This window comes from Mesitornis unicolor, unplaced genomic scaffold (assembly GCF_000695765.1).
Source record: "Mesitornis unicolor isolate BGI_N332 unplaced genomic scaffold, ASM69576v1 scaffold26036, whole genome shotgun sequence".
NCBI classification, from domain to species: Eukaryota; Metazoa; Chordata; class Aves; order Mesitornithiformes; family Mesitornithidae; genus Mesitornis; species Mesitornis unicolor.
This window is the reverse complement of record NW_010189270.1, coordinates 1-11,487: the sequence shown is the minus strand read 5'-3', so window position 1 is coordinate 11,487 and position 11,487 is coordinate 1. Positions and strand designations below refer to the sequence as shown.

At 38.9% G+C, this 11,487-nt stretch overlaps 1 protein-coding gene across 1 annotated transcript; it reads right to left on the bottom strand.

The window, feature by feature from the left end:
• Positions 1–2,358: 2,358 nt before the first annotated feature.
• LOC104541864 (eukaryotic translation initiation factor 1A, Y-chromosomal) lies at positions 2,359–10,888 on the bottom strand (the record flags this gene model as incomplete). The annotated part of the gene is made up of 6 exons (XM_010186017.1): positions 2,359–3,741; positions 5,848–5,939; positions 6,047–6,128; positions 7,080–7,130; positions 8,708–8,811; positions 10,765–10,888. Coding segments are annotated over 6 exons (459 nt in total), but the record flags the coding sequence as incomplete, so codon positions are not given.
• Positions 10,889–11,487: the final 599 nt, after the last annotated feature.

Here is an 11,487-nt window from a genome sequence, read left to right as displayed (position 1 = left end):
TAGGGACAAATAAAGCTGCACTCAGACTACTCCCATGATTATTTTAGATACTGCTTCCCTTTTCACACAAATCTTCAAAAAGACTGCACTTATTTTAAATTACAAGTCCTCATTCCTATGAAGTGGGAAAACTACCTACAGTACAGCATAGCGTCCACAGGAAGCTAGGCTTGGGTCCTCTGGGGAACCATATGATAGAATCATGGAATGATTTAGGTAGGAAGGGACCTTAAAGCTCATCCAGTCCAACCCCCTGCCAAGGACAGGGACACCTCCCACCAGACCAGGCTGCCCAAAGCCCTGTCCAACCTGGCCTTGAACACTTCCAGGGAGGGGGCATCCACAACTTCCCCTGGGCAACCTGTGCCAGTGTCACACCACCCTCACAGTAAAGAATTTCTTCCTTATCTGACTACATCTACCCTTTTCCAGTTTAAAACTGTTACCCCTCATATGGTACAGCTATTCAAGTCCCACAGTATTAATGTACAATAACAGCAAATGATTATGGCTTAGATGGAAGCTTGCTCAGTAGCAGGAGCAGTCGACACCCCACCTCACCTGAAGACAAGGCTTACCTCAACACCAGAGGCCCAGGGAGCAGTAGTCCCAGTGCTAGATCACAGCCCAGACATGCAGAGTCCTGTCCGCTCATCTTGAAGAACCTGGTCAGGAGTACAGCTGGGTACCACACCGAGCAAACTGTCACCCTCAGTCATCAGCTCACTTTCATTCAAGGCTGTCACACAGATTGCAGAGCAATCACTGTGCCACCCTCACCTCTAGCAGGTTGTACACTGTACACTCATTTAAGTGTGTGTGCATATACATATGGTACCACATATATGTACAGTATCACATATGCATGGCACTAGCACATCGTACCACATATGTGCATACAAGCACACACAGTGCACACTCATACGCTGTAACCAACCAGTTACAGACAAATAAGAGTCACAGAGCTCAACAATCATGGGTTACCAGCTCCTCCTCCTCTTGCATAAGGAGAGAAGAGGTTTTTGGTTGTTTTAAAACCCTGTACTTCTTCTAAATTAGTGTGTCTGGACTGTATCTGTTAAGGATTAGGGTGGAAAAGCATTAGGGCTGTCCAACCAAATGCATGGCTGCCCCTATTGTAAGGCGAAGGGACAAAGACTTGGAACAATCAACAAAAACCTTGTTTCAAAGTTTTAATTGCAGAGAAGACCTCAAAGTGGGAAACATCTTGGAGAACACAAGGTTTACACTTTAGCTGCAGGAAATCAGTTTTCCAATCCCTGCTTTCAGTTTTACACTATAAGTACACAGCCAGCAGCAGTTCCCAAAATTAAGCAAGAGTTATTAAAAATTTAACTAGAAAATACTCTTACAGATGGAGCACCTTTACAGTCAGCAATCCTGCAATCCTCTGCCTGGCAGCTGCTGTTCTACTGCTGTTCTTCATGTGGAGACACCAAAAAGAGAGCCACTTGTGCAAGCTCTTTCCTCTCTCAAATAAAAAAGCAGCAAGAAGGGACAATACAAAGCTGCCCAGATTGGCCTGTTAAAGCAGCTTTAGCAGTGGACAGAGCAACATGAGGAAGTGTATTCAAGGAAGGCAACACAGCCGAGCATGTAAGTAGAAAGCAGATGGCATTGAGCCAGAGCATTAATAAGAAATTAATAGTTAGATAAGAAATTTCCTTAAAAACTCTGCAGAGTTTAGGCTGAGCCAGACACGAGCCTGGGAGCAATAAAGACTGGAAGGAATCTCAGGGCAAACCAAAACCAGTTCTACCAGGAGCAGTTTGTCCCACAGCTGAAGTCTGTTATCCTGGAGAACTCTGGTACAGTGAAGTAAGTTCCTTGAACAGCGGTGTATTAATTCGTATTTCTCCTTACCACTGACCATGCACTTTACGTTTTTCCCCACAAAACTGGTTTTGGCAAGAATAATTTCCGTAATATCTGTATCTTCAGTAAACATTCACTGCAATTTAATCACTAACCTTTCTGCTAGCACAACGTGAGGGAACAGACACAGACACCTTCTGCACTGGGATCTTAAGATCTGTTTTGGGAGCTTTTAACCATTTTCAGCACTGCTCATGGTCTGCTTAATATGTTGAGGAAACCAGTGAGCTAGGGAATGGTTTAAAAACCTTGTTCTGAAACATTACAGCATCTATGTTGCATTGCAATTGAACCTTAAAGGCATCCAAAGACAGTAAATTCATGTACTTTTGAGATCAGTGGAGTAAGAATGCTATGTTGGTAGTAGCTTTTCCCAATATTTATCGAGTTTTTACAACACATTCAAAATCCGTGAAACAGTTAGCAAAATTACTTAATCATGTAAAGCAATGAGGCCACTCCGTATTTAAAGCCATTTTGATTTTTATCTATTGGGGTAGTCACTTTACATCATACCAAAAAGACTGTATAATGAATACAAGTGTCAAGAATCAGATTTTTTTTTATGGCACAAAAGGAAGTTTTCCATTAACCTGCTTTCAGAGTTGTTAAAGACATAATTGAAGACAAAGAAACTAAGGCTACCACAAAATAATATTTGCATGATGATGTGAGTCTTTATTCAGCTTCTTAACTGACTCCTCCAGTCTGAAGGTAGAGAAGAATCTTCCCATTAGCTTGTTTCAGTGATTAATTCTGGATGAAAAGATTCTTTTCCTACATTTGACACAAATTTATGTTCTCATTTACACTGTTATTCAAAGTTCACATAAGCTTTAACGTTGTACCTTACAATGTATGGAATTTAGGATTAAAATAAAACTCTACTCTTAACATAACCTTTTCTATAATGCAAAAATATTCTACATGTTTAACATATCAAGAATGTTAAGCATTCACTTTGGGGAAAACCTATTTTACGCATTTTTCAGTACAAACCCAACTGTTAATGTTTTGTATTAAGGTATCCCTGTTAAGTTGGGTGCCACCCATTGTTCATCTTCTGCAACTACAGCTCCGCTACTGCGCTTCCAACACAGCAGAGCTACGCGTACAACACAGTTTTTAACAACTGCAAATTGGAGATGCTGCCTACTTTTTAATCTTTACTTCTCCCCTACCCCTCCACTGTGGCTAATTTACATCTTTGAAATAATGAGTGTTTTTAATTATCAAAATCAGTATAAAAATAGCAGCATGCTACTAGACACGAAAAGCAGATTCATCATGCATTATGAATTTAAATGCAGATTTCTGCCTTCCTTTTATATTATCAAAATCTTTTTAAAGTTAACATCAAGGCAAGGGGCATAAGGACAGACACTGCATAGTATGATTTGATACTAATCTGAACTGGGTATTCATATTTAATCAAAATCCATGATAGTTACAGGGTAAACAATTTTTATTTCAAAATACAAGTTTAACTGGAATTGTAGTGATGAAAGCAGAAGAGGGAAAAATGCAGTTCTTTTACAGCCCAAGTCACTGTATCTCACTTACATCCAGAGGTAAAAGCTCTAATTGGTGAAGAGACAAAATATTTGCGTCATTTCATTGAACCTTTGTGATAATCCAGCATTATCCATTTCAAAAGAAATATAAATACTTTAAAACAAACATTGAAAATAAATCCTTTTGATGTAACAAACTACACTCTTTACTGAGAATTTTCAGTCTTCTTAAAAGAAAGGGACTTCACCCAAAAAATAATCGAAATATCAATGTAGAACAATCCTTGGAGGAAAAGAAAGTCGGAATGTAAACCTCTGTTCCAAATTAGATCTGAAAAGCAAAAACACCACACCGTGTATTTAATTCACATGCATTTTTCAGTGAGAAACTCTGTCTTTAAGCTGTTTTAATGGTTCCACAGGAGACTCCCTGAGCTCAGTACAGTACTGGTTTTGCCTCAGCTCATATCCTGCTTTCTTAACAGCTGAAAAATTCTTTTTCTTTTATACAGTTCTGTAGATGAGCAATTCTGCTGATATAATGACATCTATATAGTACAGACATAAATTAGCCCCCAATTCTCAAAACCAAAAACAAAACCAAGTTTAAGGGTAATTTCTCCAGGTAGAGAGAATCCAAGTTAATTTGGAGGCAAAAGGAATGGTTTTCTAACCGTTCTTCTGACACCCACAACAAAGGAAAGGTATCACCAACTCTTTCACATTAACTATGACCTTGGAAACCACACTTCATTCCAGGTAGACTAGGATGATTCTCAAAGAGGTTATTCACATTTTATGTCTTAATGTCTTTTCCTTTTTCAAAGCATGATATTAATATTATATTGCATAGCTGACAGGAGCTTAAAAACAAGCATAGCTGCTCACTTAAATACATCATCCCACACAAAGATGCATTAGTTTGCAAATTTTATTCTTTCAATATTCCTACAGCTACTTATCACTTAGACATCTTACAGTAGCTCCATTACTAAAAGCATGCAGTACTAGAAAGTGTTCCAAGCTTCAGTAAGCTCAACCACTGACAGGTCCAAGAAAGTCTGACGGGTTTCAAAAGTCTGAAGAAAAACTCATCAAGATTTTGATATTTTAAATGTATGTGATCTCTATATTGAGATCTCAAAAAAGTCAAAATAATGTAAGCATTTACAGAAAAGTAGTCACATTACCAACTCGGAGAGAGAGGACTAAAAAGATGAAGCATTAAAACATAATATAGTTAGAACAGTCTATCCAATTAAGTTAACTCACTGGCTCAAGTAAGTTACTACTTATCCTCTCAGCCAGCTGACCCTGGTACACATTCATCTCTTTACTGCAAAATAAATTTCACAGCAGATTCTGCTTCTGCATTTTACTATGTAATTTGTATATATAATTTGAATTATAACAATTCTACTACTACAGTTTAACAGTGTGCATGGTCAGTTACTAAGGCTTAGTGATAAGCAGTAACACAACTGATTGTGACTATCTGCACATTCAGGATTACGGTTAACTTCAGTAACTACTAAGATGCAGTCTTTCAGTATTTTTTATGTAAACAAAAATGGAGACTTAAAGTCTTTGCCTTTTTTTAAACACACAAATCCCTCAATTATTTCTGTAGTTGTTATCAGATAGTGAGGTTGTTAAAACTACAGAGGAATCAGAAAGGTGAAACCCTTGTGTGTTCATGCAGTTCCCCAGAAGACCTACAATAACCTGTGGTGCACTCCAGCAGCTGGTGTCCACTGCATCAGCAGCTCATGGCTCTCTCCGTCTTGAGCAAGGTGGGCACAGCTGCCCTACATGGCACAGGAGCTGACACCAGTCTTTGTGCCTGCTCTCTGAGGTCTTTCTAGACTGCTGTGCAGGGGACACAAGGAAATCCTACCAGTCTGCTAAACCTTCCTATATCAACGACTTCGCTTTCCATCATTAGCTTTTTGTAAGGAGCTTACGCTTCAGAGGGCTGCACTGAGGGCTACATTAATTTCCTTCAATAGGAACATACCCAGCTACATCCATGTATGTTGTTGTCAACTCGGACAACTGCAACTCCTTGCGTGCATGCACACACACAATCAATTAAATGGATGCTGCTACCTAACTCTAGGTCTATGGGGTCAAATGACTCTGATTTTGGTTTAGGCATCTTAAGGGTAATGAGAAGACTGCTCTCCATGGGTGTTTTAATAGTATGACGCTAACCATACTATTTGTTTAGAGGTCAACTAGAGGATGATTACAGGACAAGAGAGAACAGAAAGCTGGCATGCTTACATCCACACTACTTTCTGAAGCAGTCCCTGACAAGGTGAGCTATTCTGAACATCAGTGTCTCATTTTACTTGCTCTACACCAATGAAAAACAGCTTATTGCCAAAGATGACAGCTTCAAACATATGATCCAAAATATACATTTACTACTTACGTCATCAATATCTTCATCATCATCTCCAATATCATCAAACTGGATTTCATCATCATCTCCAGGACCAAATGTGTCTGTTTCATTGATTTTAGCTAAAAAGGAATTTAAAGAAGTTAAGAAGTGCATTAACAGCAAGTCAAGATAGACTGAATATTCTTGTCCAATATGAACTTCCAATTTGAAGTAAAAAGATTCTTACCGTGTTCTGGAAGCTCCCCATATGCTTTCAGACTTCTGGCTTCATCTGCATTGTACTTTAGAATAACGTCAGCCTTGTTATCCTAAATAAGAATTTATTAGGATTTATTAGTCATCTATGAAGAAAAAACCCCTCCCTATTAACCTTGGCAGACTAGTAACACTTATACTATTTACAGAAGAGTAACACCTATATTATTCACAGAAGAATATCCCTTCCAGTTCCTTTAAATCTGAAGTAAAAAATGCTCATTTGTAGAATATCTGCATTTGCTCTGGGTGAGAACTTAGTTTTCTCCTATTATAAGTAATCCGAGATGTTCAGTTTCCTGCCTTTGAAATTAATCTTTCTTTAGAGAACACACGAAGTGAAGTGTTTGGTGGTCTGTCAGAAAGTGTCAAAACTTCCTAGTTTTAAGTAGTTTAATATCTTAAATGCTTTACAACTCTAATGTATGGTTTGGAAGTAGAATCTATCTTCAAACAACTGATGACAGAACACTAACACTAATGAAAAAAGCATTTACCTAATGAAAATTTGACAACTGTTTTTCATTAACCTTTACACTCGGTAAAATTATGCCACTCCATTTTCGGAAATTTAAATACAAAACTAATCACTAAACAACTGGCCTCTTAAGGTGAAAGCCTAAACATTAAGGCTCCAACATTCTGATTACCAAAATTCTAATTATCTCCATAAAATGTCTGGTGCTTGGCTCAATCTCTCTTATATTACAGGATCCAAGTATCACACAGCTATACCGGGAAAAAAAGACCAGGTGTGATGCCAATAAGCACCTTCACTCACAAAGACTCAGGGTGCAATTTAGAACAAGTTGAACCAGGATTTGTCATCTACTCATGACAATCTTTCTGTAATACAAGGACGCTAAAAGTCATGATTTAGCATAACTAAACACAAACTCAAAGAAAGTTAGATGGGAATTTCCTCATGATATCTGCTGCCATTTAACATTAAATAAAGCTGTTTGTAAGATACTCTTCATTGGCCAATTACACTGAATTTTTACCTGGTAGTCTCTTAAGCCAACCAATATAATATCAGATGTGTTTATCCAAACCTGAAAGATAAAACATATGTTATATTGGAGGAATTCGTCTTTTGTTGTATAACACAAGAGTCAAAGAGCACATTTAGGTTTACTGAGCCACTACAGCCACCATTTTCACTTTCTAACCAATAAACAGGAAATATCCAATTTCATATTTTAACAGCAAAACCAAGGTCATAAATACTCACAGATATATTACGTCACGTGTTATGGAGCTATTACTAAGGCAAATCAAACTTCTTTCAAGAGCTTCCAGCCAACAAGGTGGTTATTAAGACATAACTTCTAACAAAACAGAAATTATGTTCATTTGGTGAACTAAACTCCATGAGAGCAAAAATGAAAGGAAAAGCTGATGATGGACATGCACAGTGAAAATCACATGAATATGAATGGAGTAATTTCTAGTAACTGACTAATCAGTCAAACCAAAGCCAGAAGCCTGCAAAATTCTTATTTCAATGCACAAGATAGTTCTATCCTATATCAGCTTGATTGTTTTTGGAGATGGAATATATTTCAGATGAGGTTTCCTTTCTTTTTGACATGACTAACAGCTGAGTGATGGTTTCTGTAGCAAGAAATTAATTCTGCAGCACCTAACATTTACCTGTGCATATTCTCCATTACCTTCAAGAGTTTATTGCAGTGTATTCACTGGTCTCCAAAAACAGACAAGTGGAACAAACCAGAATGAACGCAGTGAATACACATCTGTTTTAATTGAGAACAGACAATCTGAGAGGACCTCCTCTGTACCACACACCAGCAGAGGACAGAACACCGTAATATCTGACAAGGGCAAGAGGGGACACCATCCAAAGATGGCAAAGTTAAGACTGCAAACATGTACACCTGACTTCCTTGAAGGTACAAACCTTTGCAGATCAGCTTTGCACAGAAGTATTTTGGGAACTGATGAAGTGGGCAACGAAATGATGGCATCTGAGATGCCTGCAGGAAGCTATAACGAAACCTGCCCAAACCACCCTTATTGAACTATTTTCAGGTAAGTCACCCAGTGAGATGATGATAATTATTTGCTTCTTCCCCAGATCAAAATAAGTGGGGAAACCAAACCCTGATTCTTATTAGTTTCAGGAAATAGCATACAAAAAAGGTGGTTTTGGACAACCCTCTTACACCTTTATTTTCCTATGCTGAGTGTCATTCTTTATATCAATAGAAGTTCTCCTGCTAAGCCAGGTACTGATCTAGTCTCAGATACCACATGTTGATTTTCCAGTCATCAAGTTCCTCACCTACAATTAGGGAGCTCTTTAATATTTCATATACATGTAAGTTTCTAGAATAAAACTAGTATTTCATAAGCAGCCAAAAAAATCTCCCCTGAAATATACACATCCAAAGGCAGCCCCTTTGACTATGAACTTCCCTTAAAAGCCAAAGGCTGCCTATTTTTGTGTCGAAAATACAAACAGAAGAACAAACTAGTTTACTATCAAAAAAGAAGTTTAAGATATTAAGTACAGTAGAAATACTAACTTTTGTAATGAGCTATGTATGTAAATTTTTACAATTACGTATCATGCATAATGCTCTCTATTACAATGCTTCAGAATTACCTTTTTTCTTAGTTTCCCTCTAATATGACATAACCTCTTCACACCATCAAAACACAACGCCTCCAGTCTTCCATTGCCTAACATCTTGATCACCTGGGCATATTCTGAAAGAGAGGGTAACATATAGCAAAACTTCTGAACAAATACAGCTTCATGAAACAACCAATACCTTTTGCCACTGTAGCCAAAATCTGCTGTAACATTGAATCAAACATGAACAGCTGAGAAGACCTTTGATCACAGAATCACACAAAGGTTTAGGCTGGAAGGGACCTTAAAGATCACCTAATTCCAACCCCCCTGCCATGGGCAGGGACACCTCCCACCAGACCAGGTTGCCCAAAGCCCTGCCCAACCTGGCCGTGAACACTTCCAGGGAGGGGGCATCCACAGCTTCCCTGGGCAACTAGTTGATCAGCTCCACAGGCTGCTGAATGTATCACAGTTTACATACCATAGCCAATGTTAACATTTTCAAACACTGCTCGTGCTTGGTTGCATCCATGGTTTTGTTCCCTCTGAAATGCTTACTGCAGGTAATTTTTAGAGCTATTAAGTCACACTTAGAGTTTGAAAGTTTATGACAGCATCACAGGGCCTGTACTAACTGACAAAACCTCATGCTATCATTGAGGGAAGAGGAGAAAGTGGCATGTCTTGTATACCCCACTGATACTCTGTATTCCTCCTGTTGAAAAAAAAATACTGTTCTGGAAAGGACATGCTCTGGTGTTCTCAGAAACTGTCCCAAAGGCAAGTACCAGGCTTCAGCTGAAAATTATGAGGCTTCTCTCCAACACCCACCCTCAATCTCTCACCTTGTATTTAATGTCCTTCCCTCACCGAGTTCCAGAAATCACTACTGAAGTAATTCACACACACTATTAAAGTTTGCAGCATAATGTATTACCATTTAACTAGAAAGAATAAAGCATGTACGGATTAAAACATTATTATTACAAAGCTCAAAAGAACTGTAATATTATCTGACTGCCCATACTTGCCAAAAAACCCCCAAAATTCTCAATTAGCTGGAGCTGTATTTCAATATTCTAAAACCTTTTCCTAGCACAAGCTAGACAGTCCAACAAACCACATGAGAATATTAAAAAATGAGAATGTTTCATTAAGTAGATTTTGCTTGGGAGTCAGAAAGGATTTTAAGTTTTATAGGTGCATCAAAATCAACTCCTTTTTTGCTTGTAACTGTCACAGAACATCAGAAAGAGCTCAAAAAGTGAATTCAGTAGTCACTTCTTATACACCAATTTAAGGCAGTACTTTTCCTGTATCTCTAACAAAGCAACTGATCAGTTAGTCATTAAGCAACTACTTGCGTATATGTGAGCAGCCACAAGAACGTGACACACAAGAGAGGGTAAGCTAAAAGTGAGGTGAGCTCACTGTCACCAAAAGGCAATGGAGAGGGGAATCCTTGTCATCAACCTCCAGCTGAACACTCCTGTGGCTTACTTTACCTGTCAGCATCCAAATAAGGATCTCATCTATTGCTCCTGTTTTAATAATAATTTAGATGTCCCAACCCAGTAGCCATTCGACCAAACCACTGGGGGACAGCGGCAGAACAGTGAGGTGCGCTGTTCTGCCAGGTCAGTGACTTGGGAGAGCTCATGGAAGGATCCAAGAAATGTTACAGCTGGTGTAAAACAAAAGACAACAAACTACTGGCAACACTGAACTACATCAGCTAAGCTAGCTGCTTACAGACCCTCACAGAGCTCCTCAAGGGATGTCTAAGGAGTGTTTACATGCACATTGTATTACACACAACATCACAGTACGGTCAAGCAGAGGCAAGCTTCCCTCTTAAGAGGTGAAGCTACTTAAATGTTCATTTTTCCTAAGGTCTTCCTCCTATATTCAATGTGTCATTTAAAATTTAAATACAGCCCCAATAAGTATACCTCTTTATTCCACAATAACTTCGTATTTCTCAGACATCCAGATGTTTTCTTTATGTATCAACTTCCAATGTAAGTCACTTACAATACTTGACTGAAAACAATGGCACTGCCATACTACAGTTAAAAACTTACCTTGCCCGTCTTCCTTGAACACCAGTTCTCTTTTTTCTGATTCATTCTCATTCTTACCTCGTCGCCTATTTTTACCTCCTTTGCCTAAATTAAAGGAGGTGGAAAAAAGAGCATGCATTACTATCTGTGAATACAGTGACTGAAATAATCAGACTCATGAGGATTTCTGTGCTTGTTCTCTATGTGGCTGTTTTGAGCACCCTAACCAGATCTAGATGTTATGGTTGCGTTTAACATTTTAAGCTCTAAATTTTTAACTCAGTAGTAACACAGTAATCAGAAGATTAGAGCCTCCACTATTTAAGATGCCCTGGTGGCCCTGGAGCATTCAACGTGGATTTGCACAAGTTCACCATTTTCAGTTTCAGTGACCACTGCTACCAAACATCTCTTAAATAATGGTGGGATAACTTGATGCATGTAACCACGGAAGAGCTAGGGTTATTGTAGTGCTGAAATCCCCAAAATACTCAGGGGAATGGTTATGCTCCAAGTGAAGATGCCCCTTTTAAAAGGGGCACACACGTGGCAACAGGATTAGATGCTCTTCGTGAAAAAGCAGAAGAGCCGATCATACTCCTCCCTCTGTTAAAGAGCTGCTGTTCCCTTCCTCTCACTCTTTCTTCTTTTCCTTTAGGCAGCGGGCTAGGGGGAAAGGGGAGAAGCCGCAGATCCAAGCGAGCAGAGGGGCACGCACACCCGGTCGCTTCCTCGGCGGCCGCC